The sequence below is a fragment of the Trachymyrmex cornetzi genome, unplaced genomic scaffold, assembly GCF_001594075.2.
Source record: "Trachymyrmex cornetzi isolate Tcor2-1 unplaced genomic scaffold, Tcor1.1 scaffold83, whole genome shotgun sequence".
Lineage (NCBI taxonomy): Eukaryota > Metazoa > Arthropoda > Insecta > Hymenoptera > Formicidae > Trachymyrmex > Trachymyrmex cornetzi.
The window spans coordinates 4,936,545-4,964,453 of NW_017300169.1; the positions used below are offsets into that span (position 1 = coordinate 4,936,545).

General features: G+C 33.5%; 2 protein-coding genes across 4 annotated transcripts; both read left to right on the plus strand.

Moving 5' to 3' along the window:
* The first annotated feature begins 3,717 nt into the window (after positions 1-3,717).
* On the plus strand, positions 3,718-18,373 carry LOC108768732 (protein grindelwald). Of its 3 annotated transcripts, none has more exons than XM_018519276.1 (5): positions 3,718-3,918; positions 10,632-11,111; positions 15,026-15,091; positions 15,925-16,082; positions 16,374-18,373. In XM_018519276.1, exons 2-5 carry the CDS (start codon positions 10,898-10,900, stop codon positions 16,677-16,679), a joined length of 744 nt encoding a protein of 247 aa, XP_018374778.1. In that variant the 5' UTR covers positions 3,718-3,918; positions 10,632-10,897; the 3' UTR covers positions 16,680-18,373. The 3 variants fall into 3 exon arrangements, with proteins under 3 accessions (XP_018374778.1, XP_018374780.1, XP_018374779.1); XM_018519278.1 differs by having other exon boundaries at positions 16,377-18,373; XM_018519277.1 differs by lacking the exon at positions 3,718-3,918 and adding an exon at positions 4,104-4,164.
* A 3,110-nt stretch (positions 18,374-21,483) lies between these two features.
* On the plus strand, positions 21,484-27,855 carry LOC108768926 (sodium-coupled monocarboxylate transporter 1). Its single transcript, XM_018519632.1, has 14 exons — positions 21,484-21,546; positions 21,955-22,361; positions 23,814-23,973; positions 24,261-24,326; positions 24,609-24,728; positions 24,969-25,123; positions 25,310-25,450; positions 25,525-25,633; positions 26,064-26,173; positions 26,418-26,601; positions 26,706-26,792; positions 27,131-27,312; positions 27,407-27,590; positions 27,677-27,855. Exons 2-14 carry the CDS (start codon positions 22,168-22,170, stop codon positions 27,743-27,745), a joined length of 1,761 nt encoding a protein of 586 aa, XP_018375134.1. The 5' UTR covers positions 21,484-21,546; positions 21,955-22,167; the 3' UTR covers positions 27,746-27,855.
* The last annotated feature ends 54 nt before the right edge of the window (positions 27,856-27,909 follow it).

Genomic DNA, 27,909 nt, shown 5'->3' on the forward strand with positions numbered 1-27,909 from the left:
TATAAAACAACATTATGTGTTTACTAATTACTTAATTTGTGGTTCAGAATTTTTTTATATCTATTTTTTCATTAGTTTCAAAATTGGTGCTTTTAATTTAACGAGTTTAATTAGTAACGATCAAGTTGTCAATCTGAAATTAAAATTCGTGATACTAACGATTCGAGATGAAGAGTTTTTTCGCGAATTTTTATTTTGAATTCTAACTTCGATCGAGTTCGATTCATCCGGATGTAGAAACTACTCGGTCCGTATTGACAGCATTAGTAGAACTATCTCGCGATAAAAATAAATACGTTAATGAATGGGGAACGGAACGCGAAAAGTTTTCCGATTACGATGTTGAACGTGCAATTATGTGCTCCCCATTGACTAATTACGGATTGCAATCGTAATAGTAATAGTAATAATGATTAATCGCGATCTGGCGTTCGCTCGATTCGCGATAAACGCATGTCGCGAATGAATACGCTTCAGAGCAAGAGAGAGAGAGGAGAGAGAATGTGTGTACATGAGATGATTACTCTGGTTGGAAAATTGCGCGAAAGTGCCCTTGCTGCCCATAATTACTGAGGGAATTACCAATAGTCGTTTGCGACGTATGAGCCATCGGGCATGACAAATTGAAAATGATGTTTCTAATTTGTTCATCCTTTCGTCGATATTTCTCGATATTTTTAGTCCAAAATTTCATGTCGGAGGATAATCGGATATTAAAAAAAAAAAAGTATAATATGGTTATAGAGATATTAACTTACAAAACATAAAGATAGATGTTATGTTCCCTAAAATTTATGATTCACTGTTATCAAGTTATATCACTATTCTACCCAACGGCTCGTGCTAGATAACCAAAGGGACTAATGTTCCATCAATCGACAATCGCCGAGTGCATCCTCAATGACGGCAGGTACCATGGGTACGATAACTTCCGGTACCTGCGGTCAACGAGTATGCGCTCATGGGCTGAAAACGGGGTCAACCGTGGCGTATCCATGGTGTAATCCCATCGGAACGTTTCAGCCGGAATGAACTCGCTCGAGGTAGAGGCGGATTAAAGAAGAGGGTGTGTCGTGTGCGTGGTTGCGTGCGTAGATACGGCGCGTCGGATGCGCCCGACGGAGTTCATCAAGTTTCACACGAATAGAACGTGTCGATCGATATCAACGCGGATACGCCAAAGCCGTGGAAAAGCAAAAAAAAAAAAATCTGCATTGTGTTTTCAGTAGCGAGGAGAAAAAGCAGGATGGCCGGGAGCAGCGGAATACTTTATACAGGGTGTTCACGACAATTACTGTGTTAGAAATCACGAACGATCAAAAGCAAAAAACGCACAAACTATCAGACTGAGATCCTCTCGAGGTCTCCGACTGTCATAAGGATTTTCATTCCTATTAAAAAGCGACCGGACGCGATCGAAGGTTTCCGCAAAAGGATTCCGCTCGCGGATGACCGGGTTCGCCTCTAATTCATCTCGAATCATCCCTCGATCACTCGCAATCAATTCCGTGAATCACCGTCGTTCACGTCGCGGATACGTCCCTGGTTGATAAAGATCTCCGGAAGTGATCTTGATACCCACGGTTCACCGAAATGTTTTGATGACTATTCGACTACATTTTGAATCAACAGCGATATATGCAGACAACCGGGAGGGTCCAAAACTATCGCGATAATTTTCAACAGCGGGCACAATCGCGCCGGGTATATCTTCAATGATTATGGGGACCAACGTTAGCGTGATAATCTACGGGTACCTATGGTCAATGAGCAATATACTCAACCAGGGGTGTCGTGAAGTTTTTCCAAATCTCTTGTAGGATTTTTTTTTTTTAGTAGCGTTTTTACATTATCGTGCAACGCGCAACAATTTGATAAACACTGCGAATCAAGATGAATATCGAAGTTCCAACGAAGAAATGAGTCAAAAGGCGACGTTCGCGAGACTCGCTTCCGGTTTCCGAAATTATTTCGAGAAATTCCCGACGGCTCGCAGCATCCTTTTCATACAAGCAGAAACAACAGCACCAAAATGGCTCGACATATCGACCTCCTACTCGACAAATCGCCCCCTCAATCAACCTTCTTATGCGCAATAATTCGTTTCCTCTGGAACAACAATATTAACCTGCAATAATAATGTTAGCACCTGTAGCGCCGCGAATACGCGAGAGTCATTGTTATATCTTTGTATGAACATTTAATACGCAATAAAAATATGTATGTCGTCATCCCACTACATGTGCGGTATACGCTTTACTGCCCCAATATCTGTTTGCATAACTGTCTTACATCGCTATCTTATTTTGCGCTGCAAGTGAGCACATTTTGTCGATAACAAATATTTCGTATGTATTGCCGCTGTTAGTCGAATATTTTTAACACGTTCCGTCAATGTTAAAGTAGCTTTACTACCACACTACGTGAGTGACTGATGATCTACGATATCTTTTTTTGTTTGTATTTATTATATTTATTAAATAACGTGTATTTTATACAATGGTTAAAAAATTGAAAATTATTATTAAAGAAGACCTAATGTACCAATATATAATATCAAATACATATCATAATTATTTATGTATGATAAAAAATATTTTATAATTACGTTTCTTTTTTTATAAAATATCAAACTTTTTATATAAAATATCAAACAGTCTGAACGGAAAATAGGTCTCCGGTGACCCACGCGACGCGGAACGTGTTAAATTCTTATAGTAGATAATTCTACACAGAAAGAATCGTTTTGCTGAAGTATCTAAAAATTTAGCTAGACTTACAGATCTGAAAATAATTTTATCAGACCATAAAAATAATTATGTAGGACGCTTAAACTGATTGCAAGAATGTTATTTTCAAATCTAGCTAAATTTTTTTTCTATCTATAGCTAAATTTTAAGATACTTCAACAAAATCATTCCTTCTTTGTACGCAAGTAATATTAACTCTTTTACGGCGTAGTGATATATCCACCTTTCTTTATTTAGTTGCTTACGATTGTCATAAACTTTTTACATTTTTTATTCTTTTTTTGTAATACTTGAGTTATCTGTAAGATGTAATGGTATCACACTTTAATCTCTCCAAAAAATCTTCCGAGTTTTATTGAAATCGGGCTAATAGAAAAAAATATGTCGCAAAGAGTTAAAGGAAGTTCTATGATTGAATTAGTTAAAAATACGTAAAAGACATATCTTTTTACGTAGTTTATATTATTACATAGTTTATACCTAAAAGATTTATTTCTCTTTTTGCAAAAATGGATATATATTCTTTCCTGAAAAGGCAGAGACATTATATATTATAAAAAGATAAAAATCAGACTTCTGTCAGCCTTTGGTCAGCTCTTCTCCGGAAGATGCGTCGGCATCCTCCGCGGTCAGAATCACGTGCTCGCGTACTTGACACGTCAACACGTGCTATCGTCGTCGACTGCGGATCTCCGATGGCAATCGAACGGCGCGAGTCGTCGCGGATTGCAAGTGCGCGCGCAAGCTGGCAACAGGTAAATGGCAGGTAAGAGAGAGAGAGAGAGAGAGAGAAAAAAAAGGTGAACAGGACGCAGGGAGAAGTGGAGGAATAGGTGAACGCGATGGCAGGGAGACAGGTGCGCTGGTTGGAGGGGCTGCGACTCCTCGAAGAGGTGGGAGTCGCGGGAACCTGAGGGAACCCGCCGTCGCCACCAACTCGGTTCGGTTTAGCGTTCGAATCTCGCGATCGACAGTCAAGCGTGGAGGACCGTCGATGGTGCGCGTTCACGAGTTTGCATGCGAATCGAATACAATGTACGCGCGTGCGTCCGCGTTCACCGCGACGCAGGAATCCGAGGACATCGGGGTGCGTAGCACGTGATCGTGCGTGGGTGCGTGAGTTCGTGCGTACGTCCGGGGCGCGGACTGCGCTTCACGGATGACTTCGGTAAGTGAGTGATCTCTATCGTGCTTCTAATTGCAGTTACAAAATTGCGCAAAGATCCAGTTTCACAATTCATGCTTAACTCTTAACCGAGGTTCAACTTGTTTCTCATCTTTTTCCAAGTCTAAAATTGGAAAGAGACAATGAATAAGTTGAACCTCGGTTGTGAGTTAACCGTCAGTTGTGGAACTGGGCCTTAGCAGAGTTTGGCGCGACTCGTTCCTCCATGATGTTGCGCCATAAAATTGGGTAAACAATGCTTAAATTTTATAGTTAATGCGAGGAAACCGTAATCTTTAATTGTTTATCTTCGAAATGGATTTAAAAGACTCTTTTCTTTCTGTCTGAACTGCAATATACAATGTTTATTATACGACAAATTCTGACGTCCGAACGATGATTTGTTTGGGTTTATTTGAATGCTTGTCTTTAATATTCTCTTTTCGGAAAATAACTTTCTTTGTGTATATATGAACGTCTTTAATTTTACACATATTCGATCGAGAATATCGTTATCATTAGGAGAATATTATTGTCCACGACTTGACGAGCTTATCGTTGTCATTAGATGCTTGAGAATCCGGTTACCGAGCTACTCGAATCGAATTAGAGCTGATCGGCGCATAGAGGCGAAGTGCGCACATCGAAAACACGTGGAATGCGTTTCGTTGGACGACAATGCAAGGAGAATCCGCGGAGACTTTAACGATCACATAGTTGAATACATAAGACGAGGCTTGACATTTATCAAGATAATTTCACAATTTATTCGTATCGCATTGATCCACTTGCTTCTATATGTATAATATCGATCCCCGCTGCTTGGAAATACCGGTATATAACACCATATGTTAGAATTTACAGTGTTCGGGAAAAATTACTAAAAATTTTACTTAAAGAATCTTCTGCCTAATTTGGAGTCAGTATTCCCTTCTACCGTTTAACAAAAGTAAAAATTATCAAAAATAAGAACTTTTGTTGTTAAAAACAAAGGTTTGTTGTTAAAATAGATTAATTCTGAATAGCATAACACAAAGTAGTAAAATGCTCATTTTTATTTAAAGCTTTAAAATTTAAGATTACAATTTGATAGAATTTCAAAATCTTGTTTCGATAGAATGCCAACTTTGTGTTTGATTAACAAGAAATAAATTACGAAAAAATTGTGACATCCAATTGAACTTTTCCTAAGAATTATCAACTTGAAACAGCCAAAGAATTTGTAGGTTCTTTTTTAAAATATTTTCTCAGTTCAGAGATTTATGTTTCATTCATGTAGCAGGCTTTCAATGAAGTGCATATTTCCGGTATCAAACGATGCTTTCCGAAAACTCATTAAACATGTATTAACACTTTACTCGCTCGAGCAAGGACAAATCAATCGAGCGCGACGTTACACTGTACTGTTGCAATCGTTATCCATGTGGAAAATCGCTTGGGAAGCTCCTGAAATCGAGTGTTAGACGACGTCGTAATGAGAGTGACTAACTGATTAATTAGTACGTAATTACACACGCTTGTCGCGCAACGTTTGTCCTAGTTTGTTGCACGTCGGTTACGCGGGATTAGAAAATCCAGAATTGTGATTGCATCGCGAATGCAGTTTCTTCCGAGATTGCTACCGCAGCATTTGCGACGTTTCGTCATAAGCAAGATGATCGCGCGTGTGCGATGTGACGCGGCTTCGCGCGACAAATTCTGACGTCAAGTACGTGACAAGACTGGCTGCGGGTTACGCATAGCGTTATCAATGGGCAAAAGATGTTACAAGAAACGAAATACCAAGTATGTGTGACGATATGAATCAGCTTCTAATTCAAATAACCATTTGTAGTGGCTAATAATTTCGTATTGCTATTTGCTAAATTAGCAATAAAATAGGAAATACTCTGAACTTTTGTTTGACCGATATCTTTTTATGTGTTCAACTAAAATATCCAAATACTGATAGCCTTTTAGCTCAAATATTCAAACGTTAATAGGTTTTTCAGTACAAATGAATAGTGAAAATGACATGAATAATGAAAATATCCAAACATAGGTTTTGAATTAGGTTTTGAATTACAAATTAATATATGAAAAAAAAAACAAGTAGAAGAAGCAAAAGAATTCCGATTTTGTTGTCATAATGTTTGCACGCGGGAAATGATGTCAGTATTTAAAGATACAAATTAATATATGAAAAAAAAAACAAGTAGAAGAAGCAAAAAGAATTCCGATTTTGTTGTCATAATGTTTGCACGCGGGAAATGATGTCAGTATTTAAAGATATCGAAACAGAAATTTCTGCAACAATATAGCATAAGTCTTATGCTATTACAGCGTACAATTTCTCACTTATATGAATAATCTATTCACATCACGCTGTTTAATATCCGATAGACGACTTTGATTCGTGATTCATTCCTTTGATCGTAGTCGAGGTTTGAGAGCGAATATCGACGATGTTCGGGTTCGTATAATGTTCGCCATGCGTAAAAGCCTTCTCGTGAACCAGTCAAGCAACATTCCTGTGTTCCGACCGTGCATGTCCACCGCCTACCTCTGACTTCTCTATTCCGACTTTCCATGGCAAACGTTTCTCGATGCAGAGTTCGAGCAAGGCACAGTTAGCAATGTTTTCCGTTATTGTGGGATAAAAACAGCAAGATCGAGATATTGCTTAATGAAAAGTGGATCTGAAAGCTTGTCTGAACGTGTAAGAATGCGATAAATAAACATTTTAAAATAATACTGAATGAAAGGCATCGTGAAGAAAATAAAATAGCTCTTAATTATTTTGAGAGACATCGCCATTAAAATCCTTTAAATGCGATGAATTTAAATGTGTAAATAATTATTAATTATTTATATATAATAAATCAATTTTTTGAAAAAAAAAGTATTTACAGAAATCAATTTATACATAATATAGATTTTTTAAATAGTACTTATTATTATATAATATATTTTGTTCATGAAATTTTAATCAATTTGAAAAAAGTAAGAAATTTTTCTTTCAAATAATTGTGTGAACTGTGTGTGTGTGTGTGTGCAAAAAGCTTTCCTATTTGAAATTATAAGTTTTAATCTTCGAATACAATGATTAAATATGTTCTCCAGTACGAAACAATTATACACTTCACATTGTCAATATTCTAATTATTTATTTTACTTTGTAGACATATTATGACATAATCTAAATTATATATTAGGTTGGTCATAAAGTTCATGCCGATTTTTTTTAGCTCAAAATACATAGAATATATTTGTTGTTATTATACCATTCCATAGAGCAAAGTTTTACCTTTAGAAATTGGTTCTTTAAATTGCAGTACGATGATTTTTAACAAAGTTATGAGCTCGGTTATAAGCAAAGTCAAAATGCTCCTTTTATTTATTTTTCTCGATAACTCAGTAATAAAAAATCTTAGGAACATTAAAAAAAAATGATTTTGTAAGGAAAATTTTAAGCTTTCACTTAGATGGAAAGCCGAAAATTTTCACAAATTTTTTTTGAGCAAATGATAGATTCAAAGTTAGAAGAAAATTTTCCATCTTTTTCAGTTCGTAGTTTTCTGTATGTAAAAATTATCAAACTTACAGAAACTTAAATAAACATAGTAACCTTTCGAAAATAGAGATTTTAAGCTTCAAAACCGATTTTTTAAATTAAAATTTTTTTATTCTTGACGAAGATATTGTAAATATAATTTTGTGCTAAAAAATGGCACGAACTTTCTAATCAACCCAGTATAATATACATCGCATAAATCAAGATATTTATTTATTGCATTAAATAAGAAAATAAAAATAGTATTTGCATAAACTATAGCATAAACTCTTCTTTATCTATACATTGTAACTTACTTTCATTTATATTTGACAAATATTACAGGAATACTGAAATACATTTCTTATTTTGTCTACATTTCTCACATAAATATTTGAATAAAATATGTCAGGTTTATTTCCCGGGAATATAACTTTTGAAATTCAGGGACTTAATTGATTTTAGTTGATATTATTTGAAATTATTTTCTGAAAAACAAAACAATAGAATTTTAAAATTTAAGAAATATTTTATAAAATGATTGTAAATACATATGTATGTTTATACGGTATAAATATAAATATAAATAAACGATACAATTTTAAGACTTTTATCATTTCCATATTCCGTTCATTTTAAATAGTTTGCTATTGCTTTATTTTGTACGATTATTTGAGTAGATTGTACCATGTGTTCGCATTCGATTTCCATTTGTTACAACACCAGGCAACACCCTAAAGCATTGTGCGTCGGCACGTATTGTGTGCATTCGGTACCAGATGTACCACAGCGCTTGCTGATCCCACGCAGCGAATTGCAACAAGCATTTGCGTTACAATGTGCATCCGCATGATCACAAGTAAAGTTATATACTTTAAAACATATATACATAATACCCGATAACTGAATGTGTTTAAGACACGCGATGTGCCGTAATAATGTTGGCAAAAGAAAGGCACGTACAATCGTGTATCTTCCAAAACATCGGTTGGTGTATATATGTGGACATATCATAATTGCTTGACGCATTGCTGTGTTGCAATTATTAAACATTATGACGTTATCAACTGTGACAATATATTTTCATTTCGACAATATTCTTTTTCAATTTTGTAATTACAGTCTACTGTTTATAGATACCAAAGAAGCAATGGTAAAATCTCTTGAATTAAAAATAATATTTTGTTATTTTTATTCAATTATTTCATATGTAAATCACACGATCTATTTCCGTAATTTCAAAGTCCATGTAAATCAATCTATTTCTGTAGTTACAAAGTAAACGATGTCCATAGTAACGTATACACCTAGTAAATAAATTAAATTTATGTCAAATGTAATACATTTCTTGAGTTGAATTGTTTAACTCTATTGTTTTAGTTAAATTAACAACATATTGAGTAGAAACAATGGCGAGTTAAAGAAACAGTTAAAAATAGCTCAAATTAGATATAATTTGATATTATGAATTTAACAATGTTTAAGTATTGAATTGCAAGCACGTGAAAAATAATTCTAAAATTGACATAATCGATCTTGAACATTTAATTAAGATTTCGAATATTTTATTTAATTAAAATTGAAATGTTGATTAATTCTTTTAAATTAAAATAAAAAAAATTAAGTGAGCATCGAAAAAGATTGTGATGAAATATTTCGGTTCATTAAAATAATTTAGTCTTAGCGACTTTAATCGACAGCTAGTCGTTATTACGCGTGGGAGAGCAATTTTCCATTGCCGTTACGTAGGAAACGAAGCAAGCGTTTACCTCGCTGGTTGATACGACGAGTGAGTCACAAATGCGATATGCTGTGGCCCTGAGAATATTAGTCTCTCATTATATTGTATCTTATTTCGAAAACGACTGCGGATTACGCGTCTTACAAGTATCCATCAGTATTTATTGTTTCATTATTATCCGTTAATTGATTGGAATTCATTCTTTGATTACAAGAATTTGTTCTATTTATAAATCTGTCAGTTCATTGCAATTTTTGATAATATCATCGTGACTATTTATTATTGAAAGTACGTTACTCACTTTGAAAAAATAGTCCTCTAAGCAAACGTCACGCAGATGTCACGCAATCTAAAGAATATAAAACACGACAAGAACGACAGACCGCAAGTAATTTACAAAACATAGTCCATGATGTGACAATAAAACGAGGTTGTCGATGGGTAGGCGAAAGTATCTCCGCTGTTGCACGACACCGGAGGCCATTTTGATGCATTCAGCAGCGCTCGCATATGCGTTAACACAGGTGTTTGAAGAGTACAGGTGATGCCACTTCACAGGTACTGACGCATCTCTCGATGAAATCGGACGTAACCAATGGACGTAAACCAACGAAACGAAACACATTTCCATTCAGAAAAAAATCCTCGATTTGACCTAAATAAACCCACTGTACATTCAAACTATACGAATTGCTATTGAACTTCTGCATTCCTTTGCGACTTCCTCAAAACCATCAGATAGTTGTACATTTTTCGTCTAGCAATTACATTAAACACAATTTATATAAATTAGATTAAAGAAATTATTCTTCTTTTATAGCGACTGCTGAGGAATTATTTTAATTTTAGCAATAATATATTTTTAAAAAGTACACGAGAATATTTAAAGTCTAAATTACTAAACCGAATCGTATATTATTCAAAGTTACAATTTACAATAAGATATTCAACAATTTTATACCAATTTTAGTATCCAATTTTAGAATATTTTAGTATCAAAATATAATATATTATATTTTGATAATCCAATAAAATTATTTTCAGTATCTAAATAAATTTTTAAATATCTTGTTAGTGAAAAGTTGCCCTTTCTGTGTGCATGAACTCGAACTACACTATGTCTCTCATTGGTTATCTTTATATACCAAGATGTTTAAAAATTGCAGATTATGTACATTCCATCATATATGTATATTACTGTCAGTATTACTTCGTTTGCCAAAGAATGACATATTACTAAGAATGTAATTAAATTGTCGTAAAGTCTTTTTGTTTAAAATTGTAACAGATTTTATAATTATATCGTCTAACGGACTTTTTGACCTTACATTCTTTTACATTAAAATAGAGATAGTTCCTTACAGTGTCCTACTGAATGTATACTTTTGAAAATAATATTTACAAATCAAATATGTAACAGATGTCTCTTCATAATGCTTTTAGCGCCACGAACATGGAGCCTCTACGAGGTATACTTTTCGAGTGCCGTTAAGGATCATCATGAGCGTCGACTGTGGAGAGAGCCACGATTGTGTCCTAGATCCGTGATTCGAGATAAAGAGAGAGAGAGAGAGAGAAGAAGAAAAGCAAAAAGGACAATTTGAAAAAAAGAAAGAACGTCAAACCGGTTGGCGAATTCGATAAGATCCGCTGCGCATTAGAGCTGATATTGCTTCGATTAAGTGTTACTGGAGGTGACCGTAAACAGCATGACATTGATAGTGTCAGTTATCATCGTTCTATCCGTCTTGGCTAATGTCTTGCTAGCCGACCTCGATCCTCGGGGTACCAGGTGTGGCGAGATACTTTGCGACATCTCGCAGTATTGTAGCCCCTTCGATCTACATTGCAAACCATGTGCAGATGCATGTAACGCCACGAGTCACAATTATCAGCCAGACGAGTGCAAAAAAGACTGTCAATGTGAGTAGTAAATAAGTTTTTATGTAAAAGATTAAGACTTTGAAAATACAACAGCTTTTTGCTACAGATTATTCAACAGATTATTCAACAGCTAGAAAATGAAAACCTTTAAACGATCAAGCTGGATCTTTAGTGCTTAAATAATTCAGTATATATATATATATATAAAAATTTATATTCATATCTATTCTCTACATCTGAATCAGTGGATAATCACTGATATCAGTGCCAAGTATGCCACTGGTAATCAGTGAATTAAATGTGAAATCCCTAACTTATAAGCTAATCTTTATTATGTGATCTAACTAACCTCATTTTAGGCCTAGTTTCACAACTCACGGTTAACTCTTAACCGAGGTTCAATTTATTTCTCATCTTTTTCCAATTCTAGAATTGAAAAAAGATAATGAATAAGTTGAACCTTGGTTAAGAGTTAACCGTCAGTTGTGAAACTGGGCCTTAGTGCTTAAATTCAACGAATATGGTATTGGAAAATTGAAATTAACATGTAAATATCAATATTTTAGTTATATAATGCTTAAACATTCTTCCTTTTTTAGTTGAACTTCACTGATTATCAGTGCCAAGTATGCCACTGGGTAATTATATAGTAACTATCCACTAATTCAGATTTAGAGAGTACACCGAGAAAAATGATTTTGCTATGAACGCAAAAAGATTGCAAAGCTTAATTGTCAAATTTGTTTGATATTTATAGCAAATAAATTTGCATATTTGACAAATATTTTGTATTTGTTGCAAATAATTTTTGTAATGAAAAAAGAACAAATATTTGTAAGACTTGCAAATAATTTGTGATCCCTGTATTTGCAAATGAAATTTGCCATTATGGCATGGGATTAGCGTTCATAGCAAATTTTTTCTCTTCATGTAATCGTGCAAATTTTGTGCCGAATTTATTTTTCAGTTTTGAAACGCAATCCTAATAGAATTAGAATAGTTATATCATAAATTAAATTGACAAACAATTTAATAGAATATTGATGCTCATAGGCATCTTACAATTAGAAGGATATTCATAAACTGGATTCATAATAAGCATTTTAAAAGTAAATAATTTTTGTATTGTTATACGATGATTATTATCTTTTTACTGTTAAAGCGCATCGTTTAAAATCATAATTAAATTTATTGCGTAGTTTCAGTCAGTCGATTATGAAGTTCGCTTTAAGTATTAATATTAATATAGAACGTTAATTTTTTCGGCGGTTAAAATTTGGACACTTTCATACGGTGTGCGCAAATTCGAGTATTTTGTCAAAAATATTTTTAAGCAAAAATTAATTGTAAAAAAGACTATATTTTACTCTTTAAATCTGAATGAGTGAATAGTCACTAATTACTTAGTGGTATACTTGGCACTGATAATCAATGAAGTTCAACTAAAAAAGGAAGAATGTTTGAGCATTATTTAATTAAAATACTGATATTTGCACGTTAATTTCAATTTTCCAATACCATATTCATTGAATTTAAGCACTAAAACAAGATTAGTTAGATCACATAATAAAGATTGACTAGGTTAGGGATCTCACATTTAATTCACTGATTACCAGTGGCATACTTGGTACTGATATCAGTGACTAACCACTGATTCAGATTTAGAGAGAGTAATTAAAATATACATAAAATATAGTCTTTTTTACAATTAGCTTTTGCTTAAAAATATTTTTGACAAGATACTGGAATTTGCGCACACCGGTATGAAAGTGTCCAAATTTTAAAATTAATGCTCCGCCGGAAAAATTAATGTTCCATATTTTGCGAATTTGAATTTACCTATACGATTTTGCCTCTTATCCGGCGTTTATCATATGTCGCGGTGCGATGTCCTGATTTCTCGTTTTCACGCGAACATACGGGAAACCGGATAGCAAGTACGGTGCCATCGTTCACCTCTGCCGAGCGCGGCAAGCAAGCAAACCAAACCCGGGTTCTCGGGTCCGTTGACTTTGCACCTGACTGTTCCTACCGACTTCCCACACGCGAACGCGGTCGATGAGTCACCTAGCTTCTTTTCTTCCTCCCTCTGTCCTCTCCGCCGTCCTTTTTCTTTCAGCCTCCTCGGGCCCTCCCTATCCTCCTCTTCGTCATTTTTTTTCCCTTCCATTCCTGCTTGGTATTCAACATCGGTTCCGTAATGGGGAAGGGGAGATGTATTTCATGCTCCGACAGGTAGGAGAAACTGCGGCTTCGCTCCTTCTTGGGACGCGCGAAGAATGAAATTCTCTGCCTTTATATCAAAGGATGCTCTTTTGCTTGACGGGAGAGGGAAAGGGGCGGGGATTTAATTTGACGTGCGTAGCTGGTTCGTATGAAATTATCCGTGTAGAGTTCTGTCGGGCCCGCGTCTGGTTCCCCATTGAGAGACCCCGTTATGGTGTCCGGTTACGTTATGTCGGTAAACTCGGTTCGGACTTATATACGATTTCTATGTTGGGGGAGAACTTGTTGACTCTGTGTGTTGAGTAATGAACGTAAAAATGTTCAATGAAATAAGAACTGGGGAAGACGTGCCGTTCTTTTCACGTCTAGGATATTCAAGAAATTTGTAAAACGGTGAATGAAGATTGCTCTAAATTATAACGTTTGTGTTGCAGGACATTCTAATAAATTATTTTTCAAAATTGCGACATTATAATTAATGATCCAAATAGTACGGTACACTACATAATATTTTATCTTTAGTAACTGATATTATTCTGAACAATTAAATATCTCAGTTCAGAGTATTCTTTTCTTTACTTGCAAATTTTATCCAACGCCATCGCGACTAAGTGCTCGCGAATCGATCCATGTAAACTCATCGTCTCAGGTCTAGGTTCGTTTCTCTTTTGTAACGGGGTCATCTTGCATTTATAGTCGGGATAAGGCGTAATCGCACTCTAACGTGCTGTAAGCATCGTAGGTCGGAATTGTTTGTGCTGTTAGTTGCTATCGCGACCGACTCTCCGGCCTTACGCAAGCGCGCGAGAACTTTTTGAGAGGTATACGATTGATTCGAATAAGAAGAATCAGAGAACGTTGAAGACGTATGTTGAAGTGTGCTAGTAGCAGACAGATCGATTGTGCGTTAAGCCGAATTTTATAGAAACTTTTTTTTAATTTGCTTGGAAGGAGTAGATCATAGACTACGTTTACACGCACTGATAAAATCGTTTTAGTAAAAACCGTTTTTATGAAACTGGCCAATCATAACTATTCCTCAGAAGAATGAAATGACTACGATTGGTCAGTTTCATAAAAACGGTTTTTACTAAAACGGTTTTATCAGTGCGTGTAAACGTAGTCATATATAGAGAAAAACTCCGATAGAAAATAAAAATAAATGTCACAAATCAATAAAACTAATCTCTAAAATTTACTTATACGTAAGATATTTTTAATTATAATTATATATTTTTTACGCAAATTTTTAATAACGTTTACCTTTCTTATTTTAGAGCTATATTATATCTTTGAACAAACTATTAATAAAGATTGTAGTATGTATTAATATTGTATTAATATTATTAAAATATTATTGCAGTAGAATTTAACATATATGATATACACAATATTTAACTGTTATTTTTAAAACTGTAATTGATTCGACTTTAATTATATATGATCACACACACAAAACCGTCGAGTTTCCCTCTCACATATCTAGTACATGATAGCATAATGGTAAAACAGTTATAATTGGAGAAATCTTCGAGTTTTGTAGCGTCGCTAATAATTTGTTTTTCGTAACGCTTTCTAAATATTTGATAATCTCAACAAGAAATATTAATAAAACATTAATTTAATGTTGAAATATCTCGAGCACATTTTAGATAAGTTTACCCGATAAATGCGGTGCGAATGCGCGAAATACTATATTAATTATTGGTCACTCCTTCTAATTTCAGTTTATCTTCATGATCAGCGCTATATTCAACGCATGGATCAATCAAGACAGTACGATGATCTCAGAGGTGAGTGGGCTCAAGTACAAATAGAATATGCACATAATTTTATTGCGAAGTCCCGCACATCTTGAGAGAAGTCAAACCAGTCGGAGATTTCAACGACGCAAATCTCGCACAAGCGTCACTCGCTTATAATTCTTGCGCGAGTACCGCTTAATATACAGTCGCGAAGACCGGTAATTTATTGTTGCAAATCTCGTAGCTATTTTTATTACAGAAGTATAAATTTTCATGTACATTTATAGTCAAGATATATTTACATTATATAAATACTTTTTCAAGTGGTTTCAGAATACTCAGGAAATTTCAATATTTTATCTTTAGTCTTATGTCTTGTATTGCCTTATATAATTCGCGATTAGAAAAAAGTAATTGTAAGCAATTTATAACATATTCGTTTTAATATTTCATATTAACGTTGACTCTTCCTTTCTAATATAAGAGAACATACACTTTACTTAGGAACATAATGCGCAACTTTCACTTTCGAGGGTTTAATGAGAACGGATATTAGATATGCTTATGTGTACCTTTTTTAAAATCAGCGATGTATTACGGTGTACAATAAACGATTATCACATAAATAATTAGTCCCCAGTTTTTTTTCAAATTATTTACATCCTATTTGTTAATGTGTGAAATTAAATTGCGCAAAAATTTCTAATGATTATATTATCTAAAAAATAATCCTTTTCTGAAACGTCATTATTAATATTTCTTATAACAATTTCTATAATTAATATGAGAATTGGTTTCGAAAATAAATCGAATATGTCACACTAACCGTTTCGATAATCCTCAGAAAATTTTTATATTAGCTGTAAAATTTTCTTTTATAGAGGAGGTCGAGAGGCTTAAATATAGGTTCGTGATCACAACGATTTTAACCTGTTTCTCACTGCTCGGAATGTTGTACCTGTTGGCAAGGACCTTAATACGGTGGAAGAGGATTCAAGAGTCTTTACAAACTATATTTCGAAGGAATATAAAAGTGAAGGTGAGAATCAGAAAGAATAGATCTTTCCAAAAAGTTTTTTCTTCATTGTTATGCGACAAATTTTTTATAACTTAAACATGCGTGCAAAAATAAAATAAAATGTATCAACATAACAAATACAATTAAAAACTTAGTCCCCTACGCGAGTATGATAAAAAATTCTTATATTTTCTTCTTTTTATTTTTTAAAACTGCAAGCGACCATTACGACAAATTTAATGACTTCTTACGTGATGTTTTGCGCAAGGTAGTTGCAAATACTGTAACGTCTTAATTACGTTGTTGCTTCAGCAGGCTAATAAGAACAAAGTGCAAGATGACGTCGAGGCCGCGACGAATAAGCAAAATGGTCTCAAGTTGACTATACCAAGCATAAGTGCCACGGTGGAGCAAGAATCCAAGATCGAGAATAATAATAGTAGTAGTAATAGTAATAGTAATGGGATTAATACTACACCGAACACCACGAGCACTCCTCTCTCACGACGGCACGCTAGCGAGGATACTACTCTCGATTATGCTTACGATAATCCGGCGATGACACCGAGCCCGGACTCCGCGCAGCTTAAGACGAAGGCTCGCGAGAGTTCGTTTTAAGATTATGGGCATTTAAGATAAGAATATATGTACGCAGGATCATTCTCGACTTTACTCGAAAAAGTATAAATCTCAAGGTACTTAAGCTTAAAAAGAAAAGCATTTAGATAAATATTTGCTTGTTCTAAAAATACATTTTGAAGTTCCACTTGTCCGAATAGGAACAACTTTTGTGGCAATAATTGCTTTTGTGAAAAAATGAACAAGACATACATATATTTACCCAGAATATTGAGGAAAAGATTCCTTTATCGAAAACTTCGATAATTCTGGCTTAAGTGGACAGGAAAATGAAAATAAGAGGATGTGGCGAAGCGTATAGGCGTAAAATGTGACGTGGCTATTCTGTCTTGTTCTGTGAATACATTGAGATATAAGATTTTTCGCGTTTTTACAATTTTTCGAGCTACATTGTTAATACATATTGGTATGTATGAGCGATCACTCAATGAGAAATCACTCAATGCATCGTTTTATCTTTTTTAAATGCTCTCGCAATTTTACGTATGTTGAACAGTTTTTAAGAATGATATTCATAGTCGATAGTTCTATGAATGACCACAGTGTCATAGAGAATAATCGTATTTCTACATAATTATTTTTTATTCCCGACAATCCCTGAATCATTAAATGCCAAGTCATAAAACAAGTGATTTCCTGATATTTTCGATGACTTGGAGAAATGACTTGGAGAAACGATGATGATGAGAGGTGCATGGCTCATTTTCGACTACGTATTAATTACACTTTGATGGAAGAAGTATTTGAAAAATAACGTTTACGTATATCTTTTACATCGAGACTATAAACGTCGTCTTAATAGATCACTTGTACAGTTATAACATAGTAATGTAAGTTTTGGAGTGACTCGTGAATGCGTATCACGCCTCCGCGAACCATGCGGCTGTGTGACTTAATTAAATAGTTATTAACGCGACGTGCTCGTAAGATGTAGACGCGCGCAGTGCAATCTTCTCGACTTTATCTTCTTGATCTTAAACTGCTGGTGAAACACTAGTTTCCGTGAAATTGCTATACTAGCTCCAATACCTTCGTCTGTTAGATAAGCTGTAAGTGCCCCTAAAGTTATCCTTTTGCTAGTTCTTTAAATAAATTTTTAAGTTTGTTTTATAGTTATCTTCTATTGATAAAGGCTTTATGCATGGATATTTACTGTGATGCTAAAAAATTCCATTTACAAATGAAATTAATGAATGATTAGTAAAGAAATTCCATATTTTTTAGGAAATTTTTTCTTAGTGTTTTTACGATTAGTTTACAATCGCTAAAATTATATCAATAGCCCGAATTAAAGATCGATGATTGGCGCATAAATTTCTATTGTATTATGCACAGCGCGTGTCCATTTAGAATTTTAATAATAGATATATAATAAATATTTTAAGAAATCGCATCCTTATCAGCCATTCCGTCCATGAAAGGCCTTCCGAGCAAACGTGCTGCGTATAAGGTCGCGCACATTGCATAGGTCAGTGACGTTGCACGCGAGAACGAAGGGAAATCGATAACAATTTTATCACGAACCGCGGTGAGTCAAGACACAATGCATTCTTGTGAAATTCCGCTGCAATGTAAATTCAAATAACAGCCATTAATCTTGTTAAAAATTTTAAAAAATGATTACATACAAATACAATTTGCTCAAAGCAGATATGCTCAATAATCACTTACTTCCCAAGGAATATTTTATTTTTATCGATTGGGAGAAAGTGTTTGATTAATGCTCAATTTTAATGAGTATTTTAATGAGTAGAACATTGCTCAAACTTGTAAATTGTCATTAATGATTAATAACGTTTTAAATAAATTTTGCTTTAAATTAATTTATATTTTAAATTAAAATTTCAATAATTCATCAACCACACTGAAAGAAAAGATTGGCTGCTGCAGCAAATTAGATGGTAAAATATGGCATAGCGTTTTTAATTGATTGCAACAGCCAATTTTTGGATGCTGCAGCCAATTGTTGGTTGTATTTGCCTATCCGCAATGTCAGTATAAGATTTAGATTGGCTAACGCAACCAACAATTGATTGCTACAGCAAATTAAAAATGCTATGCCATATTTAATCATCTAATTTGTTGCAGCAACCAATTTTTTCTTTCAGTGCAATGAATGTAGAAACTAATTTAAAAAGAAGCAGTTCCAAGATTACTTATTTTTTCCGAATCTCTTCTAGAGGATAATAAAGATTTATTACAGAGAGAAAAATTAAATAAATAATCCTTTATAAAATTTCCAATTATATCTTATATATTATATACTCATCGATTAATCTTATAATCAAAGATTAGGAGATTTAAAAAATGACTATTTCAACAATCAAATGAAAGAATTTACATGGATATATATGTATTAATATACAATACTTCATCTTCTCCTTGCAACAATCGCTGACCTTAGATTTAATCATTTATACATGATTCACTATTTTTAGCGATTAGTCAAATAATACTAACGACACATTATAACGCACTTTTCATGTCATTTTTATTTAAATGATCCCCTTTGAGGGTGGATCAGCGTCTTCCAGAAATGAAGATATTAACTTTGCCCAGGTGCAGCTCGTAGCATTAAGTTTTCAAGTTGATAATTAACTGTATATACATATAGCAAATACTTTACTCTTATTTAACAGTCTGTTTTGCTAATGCCTTTAAATATGTAGACTTAGAAACGTAAACGAGTTCAAAAATCAGAAAAATTAGACAGCTTGATCAGCTCGATACAAGCAAGATTTTTTCAACTTTCCTTCTAGCGTACTTAAAAGAATTGTACATAATTTTAATAATTTAATGTTTTATTAATTATTTTAATAATCAATTTAATTTTTGTTTTAATAATTGAGAGGTTCAGTATTATAAATAATGATGGTGACATTACTTAAGCCGATCAATCTGTCACTTCTAATCTTTCTACTCTCTCAGTTTCAGAAAATATCACAAAACTATAGTTCGTTACTATCTTAATTTTAAAATACTGGACAACCTTTTTCGCGTGATAATAATATAGAATATATAACGTTACTTTTAGGCGAATGTATTGATGTATGAATTAATTATTCTGGATCTATTAGTGTGTTCCATATTGATTAGATTATCGTACTTATTTTTATATTGTTATATAAATATCTGTGTGACTTGAAGCGTGCCTTTATCAACGCAATGTAAGATGAATACAATTAAAACAATAGGTTATTATGGCGTGCCTTTTCGACGAATTTTTCGATGTTTAAACATTTTTGTGATATACAAAAATTTATTTATGTAATATGGATACAATAACGAGACGAAGTCTCTTATATATATCAATATACATATGTGTCGTGCATATTCTATATGTATACATGTACATATATAAAGTATATATTAACTCAATAAATTTCAAGTTAATCATAAATAAATTAACGACAAGCAATATAAATATATTTTATTTAAATAATATATTAAATATTTTAACATATATATATTTTTAAATAATACTAATATTTTTTGTTTTCATGCAAATAATGACTATGCAATTTAAAATATTACACGAAACTCATGCTGGAGTTATATACATACTTTATGTATGTACATCAGAAGTGCCGATTTTTTAGAAAGATATTGTTATAAGCATCGACAGATAGTTTAAATATAATCATTTGATTCATCCACTACGTTACATCACTATAAAATATAAAGAAATTTCAATGTGCGATTTGATTATCATGATATTAAGCAATCGTCAAAAGGACAATTTACATTTGTGTAATGTTATCTGTAATAGTAGTAAGGTATTTGTAAGGTATTTGTGCGTCATGAATTTGTCATGAATATCAGTCATTATGGGAAGTCGACGCAATATATACATTCCATTCTACATTTTCTCGAAATACACACATGTTACCGATACCGAAGTATATTTGCATCCTGAGTGGATATCGGATATTTCACTGTTGTTACCGTATCACTCTTAAAAATAATGGAGAGAGTGAACGTTTTTTTTACTATATTTACTTGTAACGCTGCAATTCTTCGTGAGCGTTTAATGTTATTTAGCTCTAATAAGCTCAAAGAAATGCAATAAAATATTTCTGTTGAGCAACAGTAACTTTGTTTTTTGTATAAATAAAAATTTAGATATACTGATGAATATATACAGAAATATTATTTCGCTTCCAGCATTTCCACTATATCCTTTGATTCCGTTATTTCAATACACTTTGTAGTAAAAGATAGTTTTCTAAATGTCATTTAACTGATTGCATAATTGTATAAAATCTTCTAACGGATAATCTGATTAAATACTTCGAATTTATAGCTATGTGCATCAATAATAAACATTATTCTCTTACTTTCTAAAACTTTTAGAATGAATTTTACACTCTTAAAGAATAAATATTGAGCCATTCTTTTTCGAGACTAGCTCGATATTCATTCTTTAACGTGAGATTCTACTCTAAAAAATTTAAAAAGTATATTACTATAAAAGATGAAAACCATTTTGTCTGAAACGTTCCTGAATTTAAAAGATTTCTTTCTATTCTTCTTTCAATCAATAAAGAAGTTGAGAATTGAAAGGATTAATCGGACGAAAATACAAGTGAGACCGGAACGAAGGTGATCTACGAAAAGTCCATCGGCCGTTACATATGCTCATATATAAGTACCATTACGGAAGGCGGTAGTCGAGGGCGATATGGAGCAACGGAGCGGCGGAGAATCCGCAATTATTCAATCGTGGCCCGTGAAGCTGCGTTTGACGCGTCGTTCTTTCACCGTCACAGACATTTCGTAGAGCGTGCAGAAGAAGCGGCATATCCGTAATCTCGTCGCCGCGTCGTCGCACAATCTCGAAATCACGGTAATCGCGCGAGATCAAAGGGATCAAAACGACGGATTTCGTAAAACTATCGGTTTTGACTTCAGTCTCATCGACTGTGATTCTTCTAATTCATTTTTTGCGCTTTCATGTGATTTCGAAGAATTTGACGAGCACGTTATTTTCTAACTTTACAGTAATTATTAAAACAGTTTATAAAAACGTGATAGTTTCGTGAACATTTGTGTAACTATACAAAATTTATGACGAAGTGATCAGATTTGGAATAAATATCATCTATCTCTAACGTGCTCCTTAGAGATTAAATATTTAATCATGTGAATAGATTGATTTTTATATAAAATTTCTCTCTCTCTCTCTCTCTCTCTCTCTCTCTTATAATTTTTTAAATATCAAACTTACACTAAATGTGGATCTAACACTCGCCAGATTTCTGTGGAATGTTGGAGAACTCGCACGCGACGGGAAATAATTACGACTAATTTTCTGTTCCAATTTGCAAATTTCTACAAATGCGCTCGGTTTATTAAGTTACTGAATACTGAATATCGAAAGAGTATCGTAATGGTGACAAAATCCAAAATTTATCGACTATAAAATATCTGGTTAGAACAATTTTTGCTCGACGAAACCTGTGGCACAATGGACACGACGGATAACCGACGAACATTTGATTTGGTCGATTCGATCGTATTCATCGGGTTGCTGGGCGTCTCTGCCCTCGTAGGCGTCTATCAGTGTTATGCGTCCAGGAAAAAGGCGGACGCCGTGGGAGAATATCTTGTAGGCGGCCAAAAGATGTCTATATTTCCGATAAGCATGTCACTGATAGCAAGGTAAAGATTTATTCCTTTTTTTAATTTCTTTTTCTCAAGTTTTAGTTAAAATCTTGTATCGCGTAGCATCTCGAAAAAGTGTATAATTAAAAACATATGTTCTCTGAGACTTTAAAATATCTTTTTATGCTTTGAAAAATATATGAAAATATTTTTATTTAGGAGGTTTCTACATCCAGAAAAATTAAAAAGATGCCTCTATCTTTATAATTTCTTTTTGCAGAAACTACTAACTTTACTCAAAAAGGATTTTGATCAATATCTTACATGTATATTAATATACTTTTTAAAACTTTTAGAGTGAATTTCATTCTAAATAGTAAAATCTCATTCTTAAAAAAAAAATTAAACTATTCTTTTCCTAGAACTGGCTCAATTTTACTCGTTAGAGTGAGATTCCATTCTAAAGAATATAGCGAGTAAGTGTTACATAAAATTTTTAATAAAAAATATTAACAAATAGTATCATCACAACTGTTAGCACTAATAGTATATAGATAACCATCATATATTTCATATCTGAAACAAAATACCCAACACATTCTTAAAAAAATGTATTAATAAATCTAATCTTTGTCGTAACCAATTTTATACATTCTCAATTTTGATAAAATGGCGAACTTCTACATTTGAAAGGTAAACCATTATTACTATGGGCAAGTTCGACACCAATAGTTATGCTTGTGCTATTTGTGAACGTTTCTAATTAAAAATTTTATGTATCTCTTACTAATATTATTGTTTGAGTAAAATTAATAGTTTTCGAAAGATAACTCGGAAAAATATTTTTTTACTTTTTGGATGTATGTCTGGCCTTAATCAATCTAACTTTATGTAAGCTTAGTGAATATGAGAGCATTAGGATATTGATAGAAAAACTTCTGTGAAAATATACATATAGGACATATAAGGTGACGTTCATTTCAATTGGCCGTCAAGGTTCGCTAGTTAAGATTCTAAATATTAATAGTCACAAGTCCACGTGTCAGAATAATCTCGATAAGAATTCGTTTTAAGAGCACCCTATATTAGTCAGAAGCCAGTAATGTTTTATTAACGGCAACTGCTATTTGCGAATTGCTTTACTTTTGATTTAAGCATATGTTCCTTACTAAAATTGTAAAATTGTGATTTTTATGAATTAAGATACATAATTTTCATTTTACAACTTATAATGTAAAAATTAAAATTATATATGTATATTATATTAACACTTTATTAATCATCTATAATCATCAATAATCGCAAAATGCGATTTTTTTACAAAATTATTCTTTGTCTCTCCTGCATATTTACTTTTAATTCACAAAATTATGTTCGCTATTAACGACATTAAATTGAGTGATTGTCCATTTGCTAGAAATAAATTGAGAATTAGTGACGTTTAAATTTGCATTGTCTAAATGCTGCATGATTACGAGTAATTCTAAGGACAGCCCCTTAAAATTGCAGCTACGTGTCGGGCATAGCGATGTTGGGATTGCCGGCCGAAATGTACGTTTACGGCACGCAATTATGGTGTGTCGTGATCGCGGATAGTTTTGTATCCATTACAATGGCGATTGTGTATCTGCCGGTTTTCTACGGACTCCGAATTACGTCTTCTTATGAGGCACGTAAATAATTTTATATACAGAAAGAACGATTTTGCTGAAGTAAAGCAGCGCTAAAAAATAAAATAATTAAAAATTTAGCTACGTACCGATATGAAAAATAATTTTTTGTTAGACTTTTAAAATAATTATGTAAGACATTCAAGCATAATGGTGTAAAAAATTTTAATATTCTAACAAGAAGATTGAACGTCTTACATAAATTATTTTGACATAATATTTTAGCAAAATCATTTTTTCTATGTATAACAAGAAATCTTAACAAATAGCAATTCTTTTTTTGCAGTATTTAGAATTAAGATTCAATCGAGTAGTCAGACTCATGGGATCTTTTATCTTCATCATCAAAATGGTAAGTTTATTTCTGTTACATATACGTGAATAAATTTAAATTAATAATTTAAAGCAAGTTTGTGTCCAGAATTTATTTCCTTGTGTTTGGACATAAATGTTCTTGCCAATCTCTTTTTAAAATCGGTATATACATATATATGTATATATCTACTAAATCTTCTTATTAGCAGTATTCGGCATGCAATATATCTTTACATATCGAGGATTCCTCGAAGTGTTGAACTCGATACGCGCCGATCTTGCAAGCAATTCAACACGCTGAGCAATTTTGCGCTTGCAGCTGCTTTACATACCGCTGGTGATATACGTGCCGGCGCTAGCCTTCAATCAGGCGACCGGAATGGACCTCTATACGATCGCATTACTAGTCTGTGCCGTGTGTATCTTCTACACGACTTTGGTAAGAACATAATTCGTAGATCTGAGAGTTGATTTCATGCAGAGATGTTTGTTTTATTTATTTTATAAGAAAAGAGGCAATCGATAGAAATTATCCTCTATCCTCAACGCTAAATATGAGATAAAAATATATTTACATTAGTCCATATAATAAGTGTTAAAGAAATAGAATAGTATATTATTACTTACAATAAAATTCAAGATAATCAGTAATAATAAAATACGTGATTTTGTACTTTAGGGTGGCTTGAAGGCGGTTGTCTGGACGGACACTATTCAGACAGCGATGATGTTCGGTGCCGTCATCACCGTTGTTATACTTGGCACCGCCAGAGCCGGTGGCGTAGCGGAGGTGTGGAAAAGGAATGTTGACTCCGGGAGGATTGAGTTCTTCAAGTACTAGCAGCAATTTCTTCAAACATTTTTATTATAATTAATTTAATTTATCGTATAGCTTATAGACAATTGTTTCTATTATAATCACGCATTGCTTATTTCATATTTTTATACTCAATCTATCAAGTTATCCTAACTATCGAGCAATAAATGATATCTATTTCATTCTTTTCCTACTTTAATCAGCATGAATCTGGATCCTACGGTAAGGCACACTTTCTGGGGCGTGGTGGTTGGCAATTATTTAAATTGGCTGGCCACGTGTTCGGTGAACCAAGCGATGGTGCAGCGATGCCTAGCGATGCCAAACTTGAGGAAGTCCAATGTGTGAGTCTGAGAAATGCATCATGACGCACGGCGGCGCATGTCATTTAACTCATTTAATCTCCTTTTATATTTAGGGCGATTATGATAATGGCCGTAGGCATAATCAGCATTGTCTCGTTATGTTGCTACACGGGAATCGTCATTTACGCGGCTTTTTATGACTGCGATCCGGTTACGACAAAGGTAAAATGTGAAGTAACTCGAGTCGAAATTTTGATTCTATTTTGAACCTTTTAGGATTAAAGTTTTAGGACATATATAGATTCTAGAGATTTAGGACGTATATAGACTCTATAGATTTATGATAATTTTCAATCTAATGAATTGAGCTTCTATATTGAGCCTGTAAATGGAATTTCCTATTTTTAGGTTCAAAAGAAGCTTTCTAAATAGAAGCTATAGATTAAGTAATATTAAAAGAGGTACTATTTGATTGTTTAAGTATCAAAATAGGTTTATATAAGGTTTAATTGAGGTTGAAAGAGACTGAAAGTAGGACTAAAATTTCGACTCTCTCTCTCTCTCTCAGGAATTTACATGATCAACGTGGATGATTTTATGCGAAATCTTAGATTAAACGCTTCGGCGAATACTAATGAAAATTGTATTTTAGCAAATACGAAAGCCTGATCAGCTGTTACCATATTTTGTGATGGAATTATCAGAGGCGATACCAGGATTACCAGGATTATTTGTTTCTGGTGTATTCAGCGCGGCGTTGAGGTATTATAGAATTTAGATGCTCTGATTTTTTGGATTAAAATGTATTTGAAAATGATTTTCTCAATTAAAATATACAGGATCAATATATTTCTCATTTTCTTTGTGGATGCAAATTCTTTGCTAAATTTGAAATTATTTAATATAATACCGAGATGAAAGAGGATCTCATTTGTATAATGCTCTATATACCGCTTTTCCGTTTATCTTTCCTTTTTGGCTATGTAAAACACTCGTTGACCTTTAGCACAATGTCGACGGGATTAAATTCCATGTCTGGCGTAATCTATGAAGACATGATCAAGCCGTGTCTCCGTAAGCCGATCTCTAACGTTGGCGCGAGTCGTATAATGAAAGCCATAGTTGTGATAATAGGAGCCATTTGCGTGGGTCTCGTATTCATGGTGGAAAAACTAAGTGGTTTGATTCAGGTGAGAAATAAACGTAATCGTACACGAACATTCGGTAATCGGATCATTTGCGTAAATTAATTCTCGATTAATCTGTACAATAAAGAGCGTGCTGATCTTTTCAGGCTGGTAAAAGCTTATCAGGAATAACCGCCGGGCCCTTACTTGGAATGTTCTCGTTGGGCATGCTGTTCCCAATGGCCAACTCTATGGTAAGAGGATTATTGCAGAGAAATCGACAGAAGTACATTGTTTTTAAGTTTATTTCATTAATAGGACATCAACGTTCTATATGTGCACATTCGACCACTTATATCTAAATAATATCCATATTGTCTCCTAATACTTTATTTCGAAGATATGTTTATTTATATGTAAATTTAAATCTTAATATAATATCAAGGTATCGCAGAATTTTCGATGGTTAATTTCAATGACAGATTTACAACATAAGCGAATTGTGGAATTTATCATTAAAATTAAACCGATCTTAAGAAATTTTGCATTCTCGCTATGGGAACATCCTAACTCAATCTTCTTACTCGAACAGGGAGCACTCGTCGGTGCGGTGGTTAGTCTGAACTTAGTCGCTTGGATCTCGTTCGGCACGCAAGCAGCGATCTCTAACGGATCAATTTATTTCCCGGTAAAACCGATATCGATAGATGGATGCACCGAATCTTTGAGGAGCACCGCTGGAAATCTCACGACAATCGTCGAGACCGCTGTCAGGTACATTTATTAAATTGCTCTCGTATATAAAAACCGCGCAATGATGCTTCCCATATATCATATCGTATTTAAAACATCTTAATTTTTTCTTCAGGGAACAGCCTTTCTTCCTGTACAGAATGTCTTATCTCTGGTACACGTGGGTGGGTTTTCTAATTACAATTCTAGTGGGCCTGCTGGTCTCGTGGTTTACGGGCCCGTCTAAGTACAGTCGTGCGGATAAGAGATTATTTACACCCATTATACACGGTTTTCTACGCTCGAGAGATCCTCAAAAAGTGCGTATAATTTCACGATCTTTAATCGGAAGAAATCTTATCACTAATGTATAACGTTATTTTCCTTTTTTCCTTTCTTTTTATAGAATGAGGCTGAGCTCAAAATGACAAATGATGTGAACGATATAACAATGCAAACTTCTTCAAAATGTTAGCCATTATTTCTATTTTCATTCAATTGCAGTTGAGCTATGCAAAATGTATACAATCGTACATGTCAAATTTGTATTCATGTATTCGACTTAGTCCCAATATCTCATAAAATTACATTATAAGCTATGACTCGTAATCATTTGACGACATAGATGATACCATTGTA

Bases quoted from the DNA above. Each gene is read 5' to 3' on its own strand.
- LOC108768732 (XM_018519276.1), top strand. From the start codon at position 10,898: ATGACATTGATAGTGTCAGTTATCATCGTTCTATCCGTCTTGGCTAAT. The intron at 15,092-15,924 runs GTGAGTGGGCTC...TTTCTTTTATAG, and splicing joins ACAGTACGATGATCTCAGAG to AGGAGGTCGAGAGGCTTAAA. The intron at 16,083-16,373 runs GTGAGAATCAGA...TTGTTGCTTCAG, and splicing joins GAAGGAATATAAAAGTGAAG to CAGGCTAATAAGAACAAAGT.
- LOC108768926 (XM_018519632.1), top strand. From the start codon at position 22,168: ATGGACACGACGGATAACCGACGAACATTTGATTTGGTCGATTCGATC. The intron at 25,451-25,524 runs GTGAGTCTGAGA...TTTTATATTTAG, and splicing joins AACTTGAGGAAGTCCAATGT to GGCGATTATGATAATGGCCG. The intron at 26,602-26,705 runs GTGAGAAATAAA...TGATCTTTTCAG, and splicing joins AACTAAGTGGTTTGATTCAG to GCTGGTAAAAGCTTATCAGG.